This window comes from Salvelinus alpinus, chromosome 1 (assembly GCF_045679555.1).
Source record: "Salvelinus alpinus chromosome 1, SLU_Salpinus.1, whole genome shotgun sequence".
NCBI classification, from domain to species: domain Eukaryota; kingdom Metazoa; phylum Chordata; class Actinopteri; order Salmoniformes; family Salmonidae; genus Salvelinus; species Salvelinus alpinus.
This window is the reverse complement of record NC_092086.1, coordinates 58,916,607-58,939,611: the sequence shown is the minus strand read 5'-3', so window position 1 is coordinate 58,939,611 and position 23,005 is coordinate 58,916,607. Positions and strand designations below refer to the sequence as shown.

The 23,005-nt window shown below is 45.7% G+C and overlaps 1 protein-coding gene across 3 annotated transcripts; it reads left to right on the top strand.

Moving 5' to 3' along the window:
- The first annotated feature begins 2,444 nt into the window (after nucleotides 1–2,444).
- Nucleotides 2,445–21,436, top strand: scaf1 (SR-related CTD-associated factor 1). 3 transcript variants are annotated; one of them, XM_071412041.1, is made up of 10 exons: nucleotides 2,445–2,677; nucleotides 3,528–3,641; nucleotides 3,735–3,814; nucleotides 4,649–4,752; nucleotides 4,883–6,807; nucleotides 6,838–8,846; nucleotides 8,996–9,078; nucleotides 16,872–17,156; nucleotides 18,601–18,729; nucleotides 20,861–21,436. In XM_071412041.1, exons 5-10 carry the CDS (start codon nucleotides 4,994–4,996, stop codon nucleotides 21,008–21,010), a joined length of 4,470 nt encoding a protein of 1,489 aa, XP_071268142.1. In that variant the 5' UTR covers nucleotides 2,445–2,677; nucleotides 3,528–3,641; nucleotides 3,735–3,814; nucleotides 4,649–4,752; nucleotides 4,883–4,993; the 3' UTR covers nucleotides 21,011–21,436. The 3 variants fall into 3 exon arrangements, with proteins under 3 accessions (XP_071268142.1, XP_071268151.1, XP_071268133.1); XM_071412050.1 differs by having other exon boundaries at nucleotides 4,883–8,846; nucleotides 16,938–17,156; XM_071412032.1 differs by having other exon boundaries at nucleotides 4,883–8,846.
- The last annotated feature ends 1,569 nt before the right edge of the window (nucleotides 21,437–23,005 follow it).

Sequence of the window (23,005 nt, the reverse complement as noted above, 5' to 3'; positions counted from 1 at the left end):
TCCTCTTACTGTAGAATATAGTAAAAATAAATAAAGAAAAAGTAGGTGTATCCAAACTTTTGACTGGTACTGTATTGCCTTTTTTTTTTTTTTTTTTTTTTACATCAGCAGTAACCCGGCCTACACCAGAGGAACCCGGAACATACAGGGCACCACTGCTTCTGCCATCACTTTCTCCCTGTGTGATGTCATATCCTGTTCCTGTTTAGGCCCCTGGACACCTGAGTGCAGGTGGGCTCTCCCATCAACATATGGCTCCTGCTGCTCCTGTCGGAAATACACACAGGTACACAGACACACTATTAGGAATGTTCCCCTGTTTACATGTTTGTTGTGTGCCAGAGTTGAGGGATGATAAGCTAGTGTTTGAGAAGAGTTCCTGGACAGAAAGGTGACATCAGTATTTCCCTACACCCTACCATTACCCCCTACTCTCACCTAGCCCCTTACTCTTAAACCACTATCCCCTAAGTTTCCAACATTGATATGGTCTATAACCAACAGTCACAATACCAGAACTAGTGTTATGTCTTGTAAAATCCCAACAGGAAACAGTACTGCGAGGAGCATGTTTTTCCATACAGGCATTTGTCTATGGAATAGCCTTCCCTTGGAGATCAAGCAAATAAAAAGTAACAATAGCTTTAAATAGCAAGCAAAGGTTTTCATTTGGACAAGGTTGTTTCAGTAAGGGAAACCACTCTACTGACCCTTGTGCCCCCTAATGCTGGACAGGTGTATTTATTTGAAGGATCGGTATGATGCGCGAATAGATTGTTTTAAGGTTAGGGAGAAGTGCAGTGAATAGTGGCACTTTTTAGGGTGTCAATATAAATGAATGTATTTATGGTTGTTTGTAATTTTGTCTGGTCTTTTATTCATTATGTGTTATTGTTTTTACCACCGAGGACCACTTTGGAATAAGCGTTTTAATTAATACTTTCAAGTGATAGCCTCTGTGTCCACATTGTACATTTTGTTGTATATGTTGCCCAAAATAAATTTAATTCAATAAAAAATGTAAAAATCTCATTAGTGTTATGTTGCACATTTGATTTCATAACTGAAAGAGCCTACATTTCTTATTGTCCTCTTACTGTTTAGGGGTCTGAGCAAGAGTACAAGTACATTAGAGTGTCTAGTTTGAGAAACAGACGCCTCACAAGTCTTCAACTGGCAGCTTCATTAAATAGTACCCACAAAACACCAGTCTCAACGTCAACAGTGAAGAGGCGACTCCGGGACGCTGGCCTTCTTGGTAGAGTTGCAAAGAAAAAGCCATATTTCAGACTGGCCAATAAAAAGAAAAGATTAAGATGGGCAAAATACACTGAAAAGAGTAACTCTGCCTAGAAGGCCAGCATCCCGGAGTCGCCTCTTCACTGTTGACGTTGAGACTAGGGTTTTGTGGGTACTATTTAATGAAGCTTCCAGTTGAGGACCTGTGAGGTGTCTGTTTCTCAAACTAGACACTATAATGTACTTGTACTCTTGCTCCGTTGTGCACTGGGGCCTCCCACTCTTGTTTCTATTCTGGTTAGGGCCAGTTTGCACTGTTTGTGAAGGGAGTAGTACACAGCGTTGTACGAGATCTTCAGGTTCTTGGCAATTTCTCGCATGGAATAGCCTTCATTTCTCAGAACAATAATTGACTGACGGGTTTCAGAAGAAAGTTATTTTGTTTCTGGACATTTTGAGCCTGTAATCGAACCCACAAATGCTGATGCTCCAGATACTCAACTATTCTAAAGAAGGCCAGTTGTATTGCACCAGCCTCCACTGGCATCATGATGAGGGACATAGCTGGAGCTAATAGGGTTATGCTGGAGAATGAAGAGAGATCAGGACCATGGACTGTTAAAGAGGGGCTACTGAAACTACTATGACCTGGAAAACTACTGCAATACTTAGGAAAGCTCTTGCTGTACTAGGCCAACAAGCAAAGATCTGGGGAACCACAAAACTACAACACTTTGAGACAGATTTAGCATGGGTTTACACCAGTGCAAAGTTTTCACATTTTCTGAAGTATATACACTAAAAGGATATGGGTCAACATATTAGGATAAAACGTTTGAAAGACAATTCACACGTAAACAATAAAATAGTGTATTTTATTTAACTAGGCAAGTCAGTTAAGCACAAATTCTTATTTACAATGCCAGCCTACACCGGCCAAACCCGGACGACACTGGGCCAATTGTGCGCCATCCTATGGGACTCTCAATCACGGTCGGTTGTGATACAGCCTGGATTCGAACCAGCCTCAAGCACTGAAATGCAGTGCCTTAGACCCCTGCAATTATTTGTTATAATAAAGGCATGATATTCAGTCATCGAAAATATAATCTTCAGTATTAAATACACATCTAGATGTATTGGCAGGAAAAGTATTTATTTTGTGCAGGATCTTTCAAATAGCATTTGGAAGGTTGTCATACCCAAAATTAGCCCGATCAACGAAAAACTTAATTTCCCGTCGGCCCTTGTTGACCGGTTTCAAGTGAAGGGAAGTAAAATGTCGGCGATGGATGGGATGGGCCTCTTATTGTGCTTTTAAAATAACAATATATCAACCTTTAATACTGTATTTTAAACGTAAATTGCATGTTTTAGAAAATAAAGGGTAGTTGAAGATTGTGGATTTACACGGACAAAACATATAACTGGTTCTAAGGTAATTAGCGCATGTATTTGACTGGTGTAGCTAGGAGGTGAGCTAACATTAGCATTCCTGGCCAGCTAGCTAGTAACGTTACTGCTATTTCTGGCAGGTCTGGCTAGCTAGTTACGAACCTATTCCATTGAAAACATGTGGCGATTGTAACTAGTTTTCAGTGATCAAATGTATTTGCTAGTTAAGTTAGTTGATGTAGTTTGTCAGCCTAGTCAACTGACTATAGTGCGGCCTGATCCAGGTATTTTGCAACATTTATAACTAACTAATGCCAGTTATAACTAATGCAATGGCTAATTAGATAGTTAGCTAGCATTAGTTAGCTCTCTCGTTCGCTGGCTGCAGTTTTCATTATAGATCTGTGGTCTTATTAGCCAGCTAGCATTACCTAGTTACGACCCAATCACTGAATGTCATTATCGTCCATCTTTCGTGTTTTTTCGCAGGAAACTGAAATTAGCTAAACGGCTAACCCCGATCAGTAATGATAGCTTGATGTCGAGACTAGCTAGACTACAATTTCACTATTGTTCTCACATAGATGGGCATAGAGGAAGACACTGATGGAGACAGCCTGAATCCCAGAAACAAAGGATTGTGCTGTAACTGTGCTTCCTCAAATTAATTGAGGGGTACCGTAGAAGTTGAGGGTTTTGGTTCAGTCATTTTGTTCATGGTCATGCTGCAACTGATTTGAATTGAGGGATGCTTACATTTATTCACTGTCTACATTTTCTAATATACCTGAAGTGATAAGCGATGTGGCACGGGGGGGGGGCGGTCACACACTACACACACTACACTACAAGATTCTTCAAAACAAAATTTGATTTGCCCTATGTCTCTTCAGACAGAGAAAGACTCCAGTGAAGAGGAGACAGATAAGGATGAAGAAAGGAGTAGGACGAGGTTGAGGTGTTACCAAGGTGATAGGGAGAGCCCAGATGACGAGCCTAGCGAGCTGGTGAGTGTGATTGTGTGTGTGTTTTTTAAAGCTCTTCCACTGACTGTAGCAGCTATTAATGTGTGTGTTCGTCTGTCTGCCCCCTTCATATAGGGAGCTGTCATTACTGCAACCCCCCAAACGCTTCCCTGCCTGGTCTATCTTCACTGCTCTCCACAGCATCTCCTTGACAGGTAATGCCGGCGTACACTACATTGCTTTTAAAATCTTTCCTGTCATTTTTTGTCTTGCCAACATAGTGGTGCGCACTCTAAACGATGTGGCAGAGACGGGGGTCACACGCTATAAAATTCTTTCCTTGGTCGTGAGGATTCGCAATACCACGCTGTCTCGCGAAAACAATTATGTAATTAGATTAGCTAGAATGAGCTGTGGCTCAAAGCCGCCTCATAAATGTTTTCAGTCAGACATTCACGCATGCCATGCAGAGTTGAAATATCAAGCCAATACATTTTGAATTGAATAACATTGCTTGTCAACTTCAGAGTTGTGACGATATTGTGCTTTGGTTAAAGGCAAGTACAAATGCATGCAAGTAGTATTCATCGCTCTTCTTTAAGAGTACACATTCTGGCAGATGCGATACATCATCATCACTGGTAGGATACCATTGGCTATTGCTGATCACCGTTCTCAAAACTTGTTGTTAAACATCTCGCACTACAAGAGCATTGCAGATTTTTTGAAAATATCGGGACGTCTCGATGACGGGATCGGTAGCCCTCAGATTTCTTCTCTGACCCGCTCACATTAAACAAGCATCGGTGACAGCCACGCGCCCCGAGTAGGCTACAACATGTGTATTTTGTCTCCAATCTCAAACTTGTCAGGGACAGCTAAATTGGGGCCAAAATCATATGCCCGGCTAAAGAGAGGATGTCAGAGTGAAAAGTAAGCTGAAATGTATGGGAGAGTGAGACACCCAATATAATATATGACATAACAGGGAATTTAGATGTGCCAGTTCCACTGTGCGTGGTCTCAGGAGTGATGTATTTGTATTCCAGTTCTGACTTTGAAGTCGAGTTGACAGCTGAGGTAAGAGTGGAAGGCTCGTCACTGCTCAGTATCTTGTCCACTGTCACCCCTGGTATAGGCAACAGGAAGTCAGGTAAATTATTGGTACCGACTCAAATACACACATACAATACTCTACTTCCCCCAAACACACACACACACTTCACAGATTGTGGACCCCAGGTGGTTGATTAAAGCCTAACATTTCTTGTCTCATCTTTCAGGGTTGCTCTTTTATCCCCGGCCCTCAGCATCCCTCCTTCACCCACAACCCCAGGCTCCAGGGAGTACTGACTGGACTGCAGCTTGCACCAAGCCCAGCTCCCATCCTGGCCATGGATTTAACTCGAATCCCAGGCCTTAAAGGGGTGCCTGCCGTCCCTCCTCCTCACGGGATCACAGAGACTGCCAAGAGCCCCCTGCCCTCCTCCACATCTCCCTCCTCTCCTTCCTCCTCTCCTGCCTCCCCACCTTCCTCTTCATCCTCCTCTCCTGGAGCTGTGGCAACCAGCTACCACAACGACATCCAGGAGGGAAGGGCCAACAGCGTGATGATGGGTGACGTAGTGTCCTCCACTTCCGCCTCCCTGGCTCCCCCCTCCTCTCACTCTGACATCCCTTTCTCCTCCTCTGATCCCTTGTTATGTCTCTCCCCACCCCCGGTGGGAACCGACGGACAAAAAGAGGGCGAGACGGAGATCTACGACCCTTTTCACCCCACGGAAGGAGAGAGGGAGGGAGGAGCGGCCGAGGAGGAGGAAGAAGGGGAAAAGTACGACCCCTTTGATCCAACCGGCTCTCCCCCCTCAGAGAGAGAGGAGGAGGAGCGAGCGACGGGGGGAGTGAGGGAGAGAAGGAACAGCGTGAGCAGCAAGGGGAGCGATGCCAGAGGGAAGAAAAGGAAGGCAGAGACGGGGAAAACAGGAGGAGAGGAGAAAGACAATGCTCCGCCAGACTCCACGGACACACTCTCTGTTCCCCCGCTCTCCCCGCGCTCCCTCCCTCTCCCCCTCCGGAGGAGGCTGGACCGAACCAAAGAGCCCCGGGTGAAAGTACGAGACAGGAGAGAGAAGGCGGAGCACTCGGACCACTCTGAAATTGAGGAGGGTGAGATCGTGGGGGCCACCGAGAGGGACGGAGGGAATAGGGAGGAGAGAGGCCGGGAAGGAATCGTTCCTCTCGTCCTCCCCATCTCCTCCGGCAGTCCTTTCCTCCATGGGGGAGCTAAGCCGGAGAGGATCCTGAGGGTGCTGGATGGGGATAGCTTTGTGTCGGTGCGGGCTGAGGGGGACTGGGCGGGGCCGGTGATGCCTGGCAGGGAGGATGGGGAGCCCATGGAGGAGGAGGAGGAAGAAGAAGAAGAAGAAGAAGAAGAGGTGGTGGTCGGGGCGGGAGATCTTAGGAGGAAGCTGGTCAGCCGGCGTAAGGCGAGATACCGTTCCTCCTTCCCTTCTTCCCTCTCACCTCAGCACCTCCCATCGTCTCCTCACACCCTCCTTCTGCCTCCCCCCACCCCCTCCACTGCCGAGAAGGACAAGAGCCGCAAGTCCTCCAAGAGCTCCAAGGAGAGGGAGCGGCGCAAGCGGAAGGAGGGCAAGGTAGGGGAGGAGGAGGAGAGTAGGAGGAGGAGGAAGAAAAGGAAAGAGAAGGATGGTAGAGGAGAGAAGAGTGGTGAGAGGAAGGAAAGACACAGGGAGAGGGGGAGGCGGAGTGAGAAAGAGAAGAAAACAAAGGTGGAGGAGAGAGGGAGGAGCAGCAGAAGCGATAGCAGGAAGAGGAAGAAGAGACGATGGAGCACCCCGGAATCTTCAGCACGCCCCCGCTCACAAAACTCCTCAGTGCAGCAAACGCACGGGGGTCGCTCCTGGTCAAACACTTCAGAGGACCAACACAGAGAGAGAGATGGGGACAGAGACAGAGAGAATAACAGAGACCGGTACAGAGACCGAGATGGGGAACGAGATGGAGATCGAGACAAGGACAGAAAGAAAGATGACACCCGGAGAAGGGAGAGGGATGGAGACACGAGCCGGATAAAGAGGGAAAGAGAGCGAGACGGCGTCCGCGAATCGACCAGCCGAGAAAGAGGCAGCGCCAAGAGGTCCAAAGGAAGCATAGAACGAAGGGACAGGGACAGGCCCCGGGACAGGCCCCGGGACAGGGACAGGCCCCGGGACAGGGACAGGCCCCGGGACAGGGACAGGCCCCGGGACAGGGACAGGCCCCGGGACAGAGAAAGGGACCGGGACAGAGAAAGGGACCGGGACAGAGAAAGGGACCGAGACAGAGATGGGGACAGGGTCAGAGAAGGGGACAGGGTCAGAGAAGGGGACAGGGACAGAGAAGGGGACAGGGAAAGACGTAGAGACGGTCGTCCCGTGGTGCCACCGTCCATCCAGGATCTCAATGGCTCTGACCTGTTCGCCATCAAGCGCACCATCACGGTCACCACGACCACCACCACCACTCTCCCCGGTTCCCCACCGCTGGCTCCATCCTCCCCCCGCAGCCCCTCCCAGGGCTCGGACAAGCCTCACAAGAGGAAGAAGAAGAGGCGTCGGCGCTCGGACGAAGAGTTGGAAGACAGCATGGGCCGGCGTGGGAGCCGCTCCCTCTCGCCGCCGTCACATTACCATGGCTACGACTCGGACCACTTCTCAGACAAACTGGAGATAAACATGCACTCTCTGGACGGGGAGGCCCTGGACTCAGACTACCCCTCTATAGAAGACTCCCCACCCCCTCCCCAGCTTCTGGAACCCGCTGCCCCCAGCGCCAAACCCAAGACCGCCACCAAACCTGGACGCCACCACTTCAAGAAGAAATCCCGAACGGGCAAGAAAGCTGGTCAGTCCGAGTCCTCCTCTTCCTCCTCGGTTCGACCGAAAGGCAAGGGGCTCTCCACCTCCTCACTCTCCCCAACCCAGGCCGGCCTAGCCACCCTCCCCTCGGCCAAACGAGGGCGGAAGATTGGGAAGGAGAAAGAGCGTGGGGAAAAAGGGGGAAAGAAAGAGTCTGGTCGGTCTGGCAGGTCCAAGAAATTAAGCGGTGGTGGGAGGAAAGCCAAGCTGCAATCCAAAGTGTCAGTGCTCGTGCGTGAGGGCGTGAGCAGCACCACGGGGGGCCCGGTGGGCTCTGGGAAGCTGGGCATGGAGCTCCTCGGGGCAGGCGGGTCAGTAGGGGGCTCTGGGATGCCGGTGGTGGGAGGTTCCATTGCGGTGGTCTTTAGGAGGGACAATGAGAGCAGGTCTCCGTTCCTCAAGCCCTGCTCTGAGCCTCTATTGCTGAGTGGACGCAACAAGGACCTGGGGAAGGTGGGCAAACGCAGTTCCCTGGCCGCTCCCCCTTCCTCCTTGCTGGCCAATCCCACGGTGGCAACGCTGAAGTCCAAGAAGGCCAAGCCCAGCTCCACCACCTCCACTTCCTCCTCGGCGTCTTCGCCCTCATCGTCCCTGGCAACCAAGCGTAGGCGGCGGCTGGCCAAGAAGACGCGTGGAGAGAAAGGCTTAGCCGCTGTTTTGACGGACGTGGATGGCGCCATGGCCAACTGTAGCTCTGAGGGCGGCGGCTGGGGTGGGCCTTCCTCCGACATCCAATCAGGAGTCGGGACTAAACCCTCCAGTCCACACTCTGGTCCAGCCGGTCCAACCCCTTCCTCATCCTCTTCTTCATCATCCTCCTCTTCCACCAGTGTCCTCCCCCCGTCCTCCTCACCCCCCCACACTCCTCCGCCCTCCCTCACCACCTTGCGTGATGCTCGGGAGTCGTCTCCCGACTCGCAGACTGTGGACAGCAGCTGTAAGACCCCTGAGCCCTCCTTCCTACCTGAGGACTGCCCCGCTCAGACCCAGAGCACCCCCAACCTGCCCCCCTCCAGTCCCACGTCCGTACCCTCCTCCCAAGGGGGAGGCCTCTCACAGTACGGCCCCTCCAGCATGAAGCCCCTCCCTCTGGAAGAAGCCGCCAAATCCCTGGCCTCACCCCCTTGCTCCTCCTCATCTGGCTCTGCCCTCGCCTCTCTCTCCCTTCCTCCTTCCTCCACAGACCCCTCCTCCTCTTCCTCTTCTTCTGTTTCTTCATCCTCAGCCAACAAGCTGCCACCGCCTCCTCCTCCCCCTCCTGCTGTCCCTACCCTCCCCTGGAGTCTGCAGACAGGAGTGGACTGCACAGCCGGAGGAGTTTTAGCATGTAAGTCTCTGTCACGAGCAGTCATTATAATAATGTCAACTAGTATATTTTTGGTGGAGGGACATTACTTTATTTGTGTATTCCTGTTGCTTCTATGAAGTATATAATATCTATAAGGTTTTACTAACCCCTTGCTCTCTGTATTTCAGTGACAGCTCTGCTGTTTAAGATGGAAGAGGCCAATATCGCAAGTAGAGCCAAAGCCCAAGAGTTCATTCATGCTACAAGCCAGGTGTGTGTGTGTCTTTGAGTAATTATATTCCTTGTGTGTGTGTCATTCCAGGATTTTTCTTTATTTTTACTATTTTCTACATTGTAGAATAATAGTGAAGACATCAAAACTATCAAATGACCCATGGAATCATGTAGTAACCAAAAAAGTGTGAAACAAATCAAAATATATTTTATATTTGAGATTCTGCAAAGTAGCCACCCTTTGCCTTAATGACAGCTTTGCACACTCTTGGCATTCTCTCAACCAGCTCCATGAGGTAGTCACTTGCAATGCATTTCAATTAATATGTGTGCCTTGTTAAAAGTTAATTTGTGGAATTTCTTTCCTTAATGCATTTGAGCCAATCAATTGTCTTGTGACGAGGTAGGGGTGGTATACAGAAGATAGCCCTATTTGGTAACCTCCCTCTACCATCCGTTCTATTGGCCAACGTGACATCACTGGAGAATAAACTGGATGAGTTCTGTTCAAGACTATCCTACCAACGGGATATTAAAAACGGTAATATTGTATGTTTCACTGAGTCATGGCTGAAGGACGACACGGATAATAAACAGTTGGCTGGGTTTCCCGGGCATCGGCAGGACAGAACCGCTACGTCTGGTAAGACGAGGGGTGGTGGTATGTGTCTATTTGTCAATAACAGTTGGTGCGCGATGTCTAATATTAAAGTCTTGAGGTATTGCTCGCCTGAGGTAGAGTACCCCATGATAAGCTGTAGACAACACTATCTACCAAGTTTTCATCTATATTTTTCGTAGCTGTCTATTTACCACAACAAACCCATGCTAGCGCTATGACCACACTCAACAAGCTGTATAAGGCCATAAGCAAAGAAGAATATGCTCATCCAGAAGTAGCGCGCCTAGTGGCCGGGGACTTTAATGCAGGCAAACTTAAATCCATTTTCCGTTATTTCTACAAGCATGTCATATGTGCAACCAAAGGGGAAAAAACTCTAGACCACCTTTACTCCACACACAGAGACGCATACAAAGCTCTCCCTCGCCCTCCATTTTGCAAATCTGACCAATTATATCCTCCAGATTCCTGTTTACAAGCATAAACTAACGCAGGGATTATCAGTGACTCAATACTGAAGTGGTCAAATGATGTGGATGCTACGCTACAGGACTGTTCCAGGATTCATCCAATGGCATTGAGGAGTTTATCACATCAGTTACCGGCTTCATCAATAAGTACATCGACGATGTCGTCCCCACAGTGACCGTACTTACATAGCCCAACCAGAAGCCATGGATTACAGGCAACATCCGCACTGAGCTAAAGGCTAGAGCTGCCGCTTTCAAGGAGCGGGACACTAATCCAGACGCTTATAAGAACCACTATGCCCTCAGATTAACCATTAAACAGGCAAAGCATCAATGTAGGAACTAGGATTGAATCCTACTACGCCGGCTCTGACGCTTGTTGGACGTGGCAGTGCTTGCGAACTATTACGGAGTACAAAGGAAAACTCAGTCGAGAGCTGCCCATTGACACGAGCCTACCAGACGGGCTAAATGCCTTTTGATACTTGCTTCGAGGCAAGCAACACTGAAGCATGTGTAACCGATGTGAAATGGCTAGTTAGTTAGCGGGGAGCGCGCTAATGGCGTTTCAATCGGAAACTCGCTCTGAGACCTTGAAGTAGTTGTTCCTCTTGCTCTGCAAGGCTTTTGTGGCACGATGGGTAACGATGCTTCGAGGGTGACTGTTGTCGATGTGTGCAGAGGGTCCCTGGTTCGAGCCCAGGTAGGGGTGAGGAGAGGGACGGAAGCTATACTGTTACACATGCATGAGAGCACCAGCTGTTCCGGACGACTGTGTGATCACGCTCTCCATAGCCTATGCAAGTAAGACATTTTAAACAGGTCAACATTCACAAGGCCGCAGGGCCAGATTAATTACCAGTACGTGTACTCCGAGCATGCGTGGACCAACTGGCAAGTGTCTTCACTGACATTTTCAACATCTCCGTGACCGCCTTCATGTTTCAAGTAGACCTCCATAGTCCCTGTGCCCAAGAAAGTGAAGTTTGGACTTCCTAAATGTGCTGCCCTCAGGTGGTAAGGTTAGGCAACAACACATCAGCCACGCTGACCCTAAACAGGGGGCACCTCGGGTGTATGCTTAGTCCCCTCTTGTATTCCCTGTTCACCAACGACTGTGTGGCCAAGCATGACTCCAACACCCACATTAAGTTTTCTGACGACACGTGGCAGGCCTTATTACCGACAACAATAAGACCGCCTATAGGGAGGAGGTTGGAGACCTGGAAGTGTGGTACTAGGACAACAACCTCTCCCTCAACGTGAGCAAGACAAAGGAGCTGATCGTGTACTACAGGAAAAGGAGGGCCGAACACGCCCCCATTCACATCGATGGGGCTGTAGTGGAACGGGTCGAGAGCTTCAAGTTCCTTGGTGTCTACATCACCAACAAACTATCATGGTCCAAACACACCAAGCGGGTCGTGAAGAGGGCACGACAACACCTTTTTCCCCTCAGGAGACTGAAAAGATTTGGCATGGGTCCCCAGATCCTCAAGGTTCTACAGCTGCACCATCGAGAGCATCCTGACCGGATGCATCACCGCCTGGTATGACAACTGCTTGGCACCCGACCGTACAGAGGGTAGTGCATACGGCCCAGTACATCTCTGGAGTCAAGCTTCCTGCCATCCAGGACCGCTATACTAGGCGGTGTCCGAGGAAGGCCCAAAAAATGGACAGACTCCAGTCACCCAAGTCATAGACTGTTCTCTCTGCTACCGCACGGCAAGTGGTACCGGAGCGCCAAGTCTAGGTCCAAAAGGCTCCTTAACAGCTTCTACCCCCAAGCCATAAGACTGCTGAACAATTAAATCAAATGGCCACCCGGACTGTTTACATTGACCCCCCCCCCCCACCTTTGTTTTTACACAACTGCTACTCGCTGTTTATTATCTATGCATAGCCACGTTACCCATACCGATATGTGCAAATTACCTTGACTAACCTGTATCCCTGCACATTGACTCGGTACTGGTACCCCTTGTATATAGCCTTGTTGTTGTTACTTTTTATATATATTTTTTACTTTTGTTTATTTAGTAAATATTTTCTCAACTATTTCTTGAAAGGCATTGTTGGTTAACTTCTCTGGGATAGGTGGGACGGTAGCGTCCCAAATTAGGAAAAATGTAGCGCGCCAAATTCAAATATATTACTATAAAAATCAATCTTTCATGAAATCACACATGAAAGACACCAAATTAAAGCTACACATGTTGTGAATCCAGCCAACATGTCTGATTTCAAAAAGGATTTACGGGGAAAGCACACCAAACAATTATGTTAGCTCAGTACATAGCCACAGAAAAACACAGCCATTTTCCCAGCAAAAGATAGTAGTCACAAAAAGCAGAAATAGAGATAAAATTAATCACTAACCTTTGATGATCTTCATCAGATGACACTCATAGGACATCATGTTACACACTACATTTATGTTTTGTTCGATAATGTGCATATTTATATCCACAAATCTCGGTTTACATTGGCGCCATGTTCAGAAATGCCTCAAATATCTGGGATAATTGCAGAGAGCCACGTCAAATAACAGAAATACTCATCATAAACTTTGATGAAAGATACATGTTTTACACAGAATTAAAGATACACTTGTTCTTAATGCAACCGCTGTGTCAGATTTAAAAAAAACTTTACGTAAAAAGCACACCATGCAATAATCTGAGACGGCGCTCAGATTTAACAACATTTCTCCGCCATGTTGGAGTCAACAGAAATACGAAATTACATCATAAATATTCCCTTACCTTTGATTATGTTCATCAGAATGCACTGCCAGGAATCCTAGTTCCACAATAAATCGTTGTTTTGTTCGATAATGTCCATTACTTATGTCCAATTAGCTACTTTTGCTAGCATGTGTAGTACACGTGTCCAAACGCTCGCGCAGATATTACAAGTCGAATAAACTGGGCAAACTTAGTAGAGAATCAATTTTCAGGATGTTGTTATCATATATATCCAATAACGTTCCAACCGGAGCATTCCTTCATGTCTGTAGAAGTTATGGAACGCAAGGCGATATCATGAGGAAAGCGCTTGACCAAGAACTGGCAATCTGCCAGACCAATGACTGAAACACCTCCCATCCGGCCCCACATCACACTAGAGGCTTCATTCAGCGTTCTACAGAATGTTGACATCTAGTGGAAGGCGTAGGAAGTGCAAACAGATCGATATATTACAGGGAATTGAATAAGCGATGACTTTAACATCGACCAGTCTCAGAATTCTCACTTCCTGTTTGGATTTTTTCTCAGGTTTTTGCCTGCCATATGAGTTCTGTTATACTCACAGACATCATTCAAACAGTTTTAGAAACTTCAGAGTGTTTTCTGTCCAATAGTAATAATAATATGCATATATTAGCATCTGGGACAGAGTAGGAGGCAGTTCACTATGGGCACGCAATTCATCCAAAAGTGAAAATGCTGCCCCCTATATCAAAGAAGTTAAGGGCTTGTAAGTAAGAATTTTGCTGTAAGTTATACACCATTGTATTCGGCGGATGTGATAATTTAAGATTTTAATTTCAAGCAGATTTAAGTCAAAACTGTAACTAGGCCACTTGGGAACATTCAATGTTGTCTTGGTAAGCAATTCCAGTGTACATTTGGCCTGGTGTTTTAGATAATTGTCCTGCTGAAAGGTGAATGTCTCCAAGTGTCTGTTGGAATGCAGACTGAACCAGGTTGTCCTCTCGGATTTTGCCTGTGCTTAGCTCTATACAGTTTTTTTAATACTAGAAAAATCCCTGGTCCTTGCCGATGACCAGCATACCCATAACATGATGCAGCCACCACCATGCTTGAAAATATGAAGTGGTACTCAGTGATGTGGTGTTTGCACCAACATAAAGCTTTGTATTCAGGACAAAGTACATTTCTTTGCCACATTGTTTGCAGTTTTACTTTAAATCAAATCCAATTCAAATCCAATTCATTGGTCACATACACGTGTTTAGCAGATGTTATTGTGGGTGTAGCGAAATTCTTGTGCTTCTAGCTCCGGCAGTGCAGTAATATCTAACACTTTCACAACATATTCCCAAATACATGTATCTAATAACGTAACAAATTGAACATAAACAAACAAAATGCAGCAGAGTTTACTAAGAGCTAGTCGCAATGCTGCCATCTCCGTCGGTGCCATCATCTTGTTGCAAACAGGATGCATGTTTTGTATTTATTTGTATTCTATACAGGCTTCCTTCTTCTCACTCTGTCATGTAGGTTAGTATTGTGATGTAACTTCAATGTTGTTGGTCCATCCTCAGTTTTCTCCTATCACAGCCTGTAACTGTTTTAAAGTCACCATTGGTTGGGCGCACCGGTCTAAGGCACTGCCTCGCAGTGCTAGAGGCGTCACTACATACTCAGTTTCAATCCCAGGCTGTATCACAACCGGCCATGATTGGGATTTACTTGGCTCATCACGCTCTAGCGACTCCTTGTGGCCGGCCGGGCGCCTGCAGACTGGGGGGAAAATAAAATTGATAAAAATCACCTTTGGCCTCCTTCCTCTACGGCAACTGAGTTAGGAAGGACTCCTGTATCTTTGTAGTGATTGGGTTTATTGATGCACCATTCAAAGTGTAATTCATAACTTCAACATGCTCAAAGGGATATTCAATGTCTGCATTTTCCCCTACCAATTACGTGCCCTTTGCGAGGCATTGGAAAACCTCCCTGGTGTTTGTCGTTGAATCTGTGTTTGAAATTCACTGCTCGACTGAGGGACCTTAAAATTATCTGTATGTGTGGGTTACAGAGATGAGGTAGTCATTCAAAAAATTGCACACAGTGAGTCCATGCAACTGATTATGTAACTTAAGGAAAAATGTTTGTCCTGAACTTGTTTACACTTACCATAACAAAGAGGTTGAATACTTATTGACTAAAGACACTTCAGCCTTTAATTTCTAAAAACGCAATTCCACTTTGATATTATTGGGGTATTGTGTGTAGGCCAGTGACACAAAGTCTCAATTAAATCCATTTTACATTAAGGCTCTAACACAACAAAAGGTGGAAAAAGTCAAGGGAGGTAAATACTTTCTGAAGATACTGTATACAGTTGAAGTTTACATACACCTCAGCCAAATGCATTTAAACTCAGTTTTTCACAATTCCTGACATTTAATCCTAGTAAATTTCCCTGTCTTAGGTCAGTTAGGATCACCACTTTATTTTAAGAGTGTAAAATGTCAGAATAATAGTGATTTATTTCCGCTTTTATTTCTTTCATCACATTCCCAGTGAGTCAGAAGTTTACATACGCTCAATTAGTATTTGGTAGCATTGCCTTTAAATTGTTTAACTTGGGGCAAACGTTTCGGGTAGCCTTCCACAAGCTTCCCAAAATAAGTTGGATGAATTTTGGCCCATTCCTCCTGACGTAGCTGGTGTAACTTATTCAGGTTTGTAGTCCTCCTTGCTCGCACACGCTTTTTCAGTTCTGCCCACACATTTTCTATAGGATTGAGGTCAGGGCTTTGTGATGGCCACTCCAATACCTTGACTTTGTTGTCCTTAAGCCATTTTGCCACAACTTTGGAAGTATGCTTGGGGTCATTGTCCATTTGGAAGACCCTTTATCTTCCTGACTGATGTCTTGAGATGTTGCTTCAATATATCCACATAATTTTCCTACCTCATGATGCCATCTATTTTGTGAAGTGCACCAGTCCCTCCTGCAGCAAAGCACCCCCACAACATGATGCTGCCACCCTGTGCTTCGCGGTTGGGACGGTGTTCTTAGGCCAGTTCTAATTTTGTTTCATCAGACTAGAGGACATTTCTCCAAAAGGTACGATCTTTGTCCCCTTGTGCAGTTGCAAACCGTATTCTGGCTTTTTAATGGCGGTTTTGGAGCAGTGGCTTCTTCCTTGCTGAGTGGACTTTCAGGTTATGTCGATATAGGACTCGTTTTACTTAGGATATAGATACTTCTGTACCTGTTTCCTCCAGGATCTTCACAAGGTGCTTTGCTGTTGTTCTGGGATTGATTTGCACTTTTCGCACTTTTCATCTCTAGGAGACAGAACACGTCTCCTCCCTGAGCGGTATGACGGTGCGAGGGTCCCATAGTGTTTATACTTGCGTACTATTGTTTGTACAGATGAACATGGTACCTTCAGGCGTTTGGAAATTGCTCCCAAGGATGAACCAGACTTGTGGAGGTCTACAATTATTGTGGAGGTCTTGGCTGATTTATTTAGATTTTCCCATGATGTCAAGCAAAGAGGCACTGAGTTTGAAGGTAGGCCTTGAAATACATCCACAGGTACACCTCCAATTGACTCAAATTATGTCAATTAGTCTATCAGAAGCTTCTAAAGCCATGACATTTTCTGGTATTTTACAAGCTGTTTAAAGGCTCGGTCAACTTAGTGTATGTAAACTTCTGACCCACTGGAATTGTGATACAGTGAATTATAAGTGAAATAATCTGTCTGTAAACAATTTTTGGAAAAATGACTTGTGTCATGCACAAAGTAGATGTCCTAACCGACTTGCCAAAACTACAGTTTGTTAACAAGAATTTTGTGGAGTGGTTGAAAAACAAGTTTTAATGACTCCAACCTAAGTGTATGTAAACTTCCGACTTCAACTGTACGTGTTACATATTTGTCTTGGATTGTTTTGAAGGTGTTCAATATCTGACCAAGCACTTCCGTTTCTCATCATATGTTCCGTCTCTCTCTCTCTCTTGCAGATTCTCTCCCAAACCAATCAGAACCATTCATCGCAGCATGCCCCTTCCTCTTCTTCCTCCTCCCAGGTTCCTCCCTCCGGCCCCACCCCTGCCCAGTTCATCCTGCACAGCTCTCTCCCAATGGTGGGCTGCACCAAAACCCCGCCCAACCACCTGCACCCTGGCATGTCTATGGGTGGCGGCTGTGCCCAGACCCCGCCCCCTCCCATGCCCTCTGGGTTCTCGGGAGGGTCCGGGGGCTCCAGTGATATAGGCTGGGACAACGAGAGCAAGGACCCTGACAAGGTAGCACCATTTGAAAATGTCTTTCTACCACTCCCATATCTTCCAATTACTGATGTGTGTGTGGAATGGAAGGTCATCTGACTATCAGTACAGTACCTCATAGTGTTGTCACGATACCAGAATGTTGACTTCATTACCGATACCAGGTTTAGTATCACGATGCTCAATACCAAAACGGTTCCACGGCAAAAAAAAGGTATATTAGCCAAAGTCACCGAATGGCACTTTTTCCAGACAGATATACTCAGCTACTGCTCTGTTCAATCGTTGGGCATCTTTTGAGTTCAATACCATTACATTTGCATTTTTTTACTAACATTTTTCAGAGACAGCCATGTATGCATTAATTAATCAATTATACAATTATGCAATCAGTTTGACTTTGTTTTTACCAATCTAACTACATAATGGTAATAATTTATTTGAATGGTAAATCTCTGTTGGGTAAATCAATCTGTAGCATATGGACAATACAGGTGAATGCATATTCAATAGGAGTGTGTGCATGCATTGAGTTATTGGGCTTGTTTTTGGGTGATTCCATGGGGCTACAGATGACAAATTGTATTCAACAACATTTGCGTAGAAGTAGCTTTTTCATAAAAATGTGCGTTGTCTCTAACGAGTAGCGATGTCATTCACGAGGAAGTCAGAACACCAAGGAACTTGGGTCAGTAGGTAGCCTAGTGGTTAGAGCTGGATCGAATCCCCGAACCCCCGAGCTGACAAGGTAAAAATCTGTCGTTCTGCCCCTGAACAAGGCAGTTAACACACTGTTCCCCGGTAGGCCGTCATTGTAAATAAGAATTTGTGCCTAACTGATTTGCCTAGTTAAATGAAGGTTAAATAAAAAATATATAAAATATCGCTGAGGCAATAGATCATCTTTTGGAGAGAGAGAGACCGAATAACTGAATCCATAAAGTTTTTTATTGATAATCAGCTTTGAAATGAACATATTATGCCTTTTGTAGCTTGCATATCACAAACAAAGTCTCGGATAGTGAATTGATGTTAGCTTTAGCTATCACCTAGCAAGGAAAGTTAGCCTGGACACTCGGTATATTCTTCCATTGTAAAGGGTATCGACATTGTTTTGCGAACAGTAATTAACAGTTTCAACATCTACATGCTTTGTTGCATTATTCAAGTCTGTTAACTTCTGTTCAGCATGAGTGGGGAGCTAACATGATGTTGCCCAGACTACCAGTGCAGGCTAGAAATAAGAAACTGGAGCAGGCACTGTGCGCGCTATAATAAGGGTTCGGCTGCGCTGATAAGAATAGCTTGATCCGTGAGGCACATTTGACAGAAGTACCGAAAGTAACATTCTACTGCAAAACAGTTTTGCATGTTCTGGTACCTAAAAAGTACTTACGTTTCGGTATACCGTTCAACACTAGTACTGCACCTCCTATTTTATTTTTCTCTCTCTCGCTCTCAGTACCTGAAGAAGCTCCACACTCAGGAGCGTGCGGTGGAGGAGGTGAAGCTGGCCATTAAGCCGTACTACCAGCGTAAAGACATTAACAAGGACGACTACAAGGACATCCTGAGGAAGGCAGTACACAAGGTAACCCAGCTCTCTAACCATAAACCTGCTTTAGCTGCATTACATTGTTATTACATGGTTTAAGGGCGGCGTTATTACGCGTCTGAGTGTGGCGTTATTACGCGTCTGAGTGTGGCGTTATTACGCGTCTGAGTGCGGCGTTATTACGCGTCTGAGTACGGCGTTATTACGCGTCTGAGTGCGCCGTTATAACGAACGCTTTGTTCAGAGTTCTTTCCGTTGTTATTCGAGGGTGTAAAACACCTTATTCTATGACTTGATTAACAGTTGAATCAGGTGCGTTAGTGCTGGGCTGGAACAAAAACGTCTGCTCTGCAATGGTCAGGCTTTTGGGTTTAGGCTGTAGCATCTCTCAGTAACGGAGTGTAGGTGCATTTTGTTCCATAGGAATAACAATTGCTGTTCAACCTGTTTGTGACTTGCACATTTAAAAATATTGGCTCACACATTTAAAAGATTGGCATAATTACTAGACTGAGTGGTGTGGTGTCGATACAATTACTTTGACTTGTTTGTGAAGGTTTAAAGAATTTCCACAAACAGTTGTTCGAAGTCGACTTCATAAAGGCCAGAGGGAGTGTAGTATATTTATTAAGCAATACTGAGGGGGTGTGGTATATTGGCCAATACACTGAACAAAAATATAAACACAACATGTTAAGTGTTGGTTTCAGGAGCTGAAATAAAATATATAAAAAAAACAAAAAAAAAACATATGCACAAAAAGCTTATTTCTCTCAAATCTTGTGCACAAATGTGTGTACATCCCTGTTAGTGAGCATTTCTCCTTTGACAAGATAATCCATCCACCTGATAGGTGTGGCATATCAAGAAGCGTATTCAACAGCATGATCATTACACAGTTGCACCTTGTGCTGGGGGCAATAAAAAATCAAAAAATGTGCCGTTTTGTCACACCACACAATGCCACAGATGTCAAGTTTTGATGGAGCGTGCAATTGGCATGCTGACTGCAGGAATGTCCACCAGAGCTGTTTCCAGAGAATGTAATGTTCATAAGCAACCTCCAATGCCGTTTTAGAGAATTTGACAGTATGTCTAACTGGCCTCACAACCGTAGACCATGTGTAACCACGCCAGCCCAGGCGGCTTCACGTGCGGGATCGTCTGAGACCAGCCACCCTGACAGCTGATGAAACTGAGTATGCACAACTGAAGAATTTTTTCACAAACTATCAGAAACTGAGATACCGTTACGAGATCCTGAGGCTCATTGTCGTGCTATTCATCCATTCATCCATCACCTTCAGCATTATAAAACGCACGGCCTCATGTCACAAGGATCTCTACACAATTCCTGGAAGCTGAAAATGTCCGTTCTTCTATGGCCTGCACAGCCATGTCACCCGTTGAGCATGTTTGGGTTGCTCTGGATCAACGTTTACGACAGCGCGTTCCGGTTCCCGCCAATATCCAGTGACTTCGCACTGCCATTGAAGAGTGTGACAACTTTCCACAGGCCACAATCAACAGCCTGATCAACTCTATGCGAAGGAGATGTGTGGCGCTGCATGAGGCAGATGGTGGTCACCAAATACTGACTGGTTTTCTGATCCACGCCCATTTTATTATATATATATTTTTTAAGTTATCTGTGACCCATAGATGCGTATCTGTATTCCCAGTCATGTGAAATCCATAGATTAGGGCGTACTTAATTGATTTCCTTATGAACTGTGACTCAGTAAAATCTTTGAAATGGTTGTGTTTTATGTTTTTGTTCAGTGTACCATGGCCAAGGGCTGTTCTTATGCACGACGCGGAGCTGTATATTGGCCATATACCACAAACCTCAGAGGTGCCATATTGCAATTATAAACTGGTTTCCAACATAAAAAGGAGTGTTTTTGCATTATACCCGTGGTATATTGTATAATATACACACGGCTGAAATGCTGTTTCAGCCAATCCGCATCCAGGACGCAAACTACCCGGTTTATAATGCAGAATATGTTACTATGTTCCAGCAGTTACAATTGGAAGTTGTAATTACATTACGTTGTAAGTAATTACAGCCTAGTTAAACTGTAACTACACAGTAATTACGCTGTAACAGCCATTTGATATATAGTGTGTTTATTACTAATACCGACCTGTGTCTGCTTCTCAGATCTGCCACAGTCGAACGGGAGAGATCAACCCGGTCAAGGTGAGCAACCTGGTCAAGCTTTATGTTCAGAGGTACAAGTACTTCAGGAAGCACGGTCGAAAGATGGACGAGGAAGAGAGGGAGGACAGAGAGATGGATTCCTCCTATTGATTGGACCAGGGGTCGCACTCCCCCTACTCCCATTGGTTCTGCCCGCACTCCTTGCACGTGACTGGGCCCAATGAGGCCGTAGAGTGACATTTTGTTTTATTCCCCTCCCTATTTGCTGTCCCAATGTAAACTTGTAACACCACCCCCCCCCCCCCCCCCTGTGTGTCTTGCTGTACAGAAATGTTGAGTAGATATCTGCGAAATATACACACGCAGTATATGATTTTTTTTTTTAAGTACAATGTTGTGGGAGAGATGCGGAACACATGTATACACACTTACACATGCCCGCACACACATACTGTATATACTGTAAGTACACTACACTGACTCTCCTTTCTCTCTGTGTGGTATAAACCTGTCATGTCACAGGTGGTTGGTCTGTTGAATGGATGGATGGTTTAAATATAGAGATTTGACACGTGATATTCTGTCCCTGTCTTTTATTTGAAGTCTACTCTGAGGGGTGCTTTCCTGAGCACAGGAGATTCTCTATCGAGTTCGCTTCTAAATCCAGGACCAGGCTTAATCTGTGTCCGGGAAACCAACCCTGAAGGTGTGTGTACTCTGATCAGTGCTTCGGGAGAGGGAGAAATAAATGAAAGCAGGGTGTCACTGTCCTAAAAGCTATGGATTTACAGGCGTGCAGCAGACCTGTCACTGACTGAGTGAACTGTTTGTGATGAATTCTTTATAAGGGCTGTTTCTGAACCAGGCTTAAATACTGTAGGTAATGTTCAAGTTATGTAAGAATGTAGACACTTTAGTTAAAAGAGCCACTTTGCAGCCTAAAGTAATTGCATGCATCTGTGTATCCCTTTCTGTCATACACACAGGCAGATCTAGGATCAGTTTTATCCGCCACACAATCCTTAGCCTACCCATTAAAGTAGGGAACTGCAAAACTTAGATTGGTTTTGAGATGCAATTTGACACTACTACTCTGGTTCGTCTTCATTGGTTTATATTAGTGTTAGAGTCAATTTTCTAGTACATTACCACGTGGTATCCGTCATTAAACGGACATCAAATGAAACATTGAAAGCATATGACTTGACATCAGAGCTGACGTTAAAAGCAACCATGAAAATTAAGTCTTCTGTGACTTGATGGGTTTACACATTGGAAGTTGAAGCTATGTGGTGAGTCAATGCATGTTGGGTGCCTGGGATGTGTGCACTGTATTGCATGTATCAACGCGCTTGTTCCTTCCATTGTCAGGTCTCCTGTAATCTCTGTTAGTGGGTGAACACTCCAGTCAGTTTATCTCTACAAGTGTTTGACAAGTCAGGCAGTCAGAATTGGAACCAATGGAATAGTCCCAAACGAGTTAACTCCAAGCAACATCAAGAGCACCTCAAAACTATGTAAGTATATAATTATTAGGGCTGTCAGAGTTAATCAGTTTTTATAAATGTTTTGTAATGTTAGTGCACCACTTTCTTTTTATCACGATTAATGACATTTTCTGAAAGTGTAGGAAATACATTGAAAACATCCAAAATACATGATCTACACAGCAGAAATCTAGATGTGTCACGGACACCGACGTCACGCTTCCAGACAAACTAAACACTTTCTTTGCCCGCTTTGAGGATAATACAGTGCCATCGTCGCGGCTCGCTAACAAAGACGCGTCCCCTCCTCCATGGCTGATGTGAGTAAAACATTTAAACTTGTTAACCCTCGCAAGGTTGCTGGCCCGTACGGCATCCCTAGCCGTGTTATCAGAGCATGCGCACACCAGCTGGCTGGTGTGTTTACGGACATATTCAATCGCTCCCTATCTGTCTGTTGTCACCACATGCTTCAAGATGGCTACCATTGTTCCTATACCCAAGAAGGCAAAGATTCTGTCCTCATGAAGTGCTTTGAGAGGCTAGTCAAGGATCATATCACCGCCACCTTACCCTCCACCCTAGACCCACTTCAGTTTGCATACCGCCCCAACAGGTCCACAGATGACGCAATCGCCATCACACTGCACACTGCCCT

Excerpts from the sequence above, each read along its gene's own strand:
- scaf1 (XM_071412032.1), top strand. The coding sequence starts at position 4,994 with ATGGATTTAACTCGAATCCCAGGCCTTAAAGGGGTGCCTGCCGTCCCT. Across the intron at positions 8,847-8,995 it reads AGCCGGAGGAGTTTTAGCAT|TGACAGCTCTGCTGTTTAAG; the intron begins GTAAGTCTCTGT and ends TCTGTATTTCAG. Across the intron at positions 9,079-16,871 it reads TCATTCATGCTACAAGCCAG|ATTCTCTCCCAAACCAATCA; the intron begins GTGTGTGTGTGT and ends TCTCTCTTGCAG.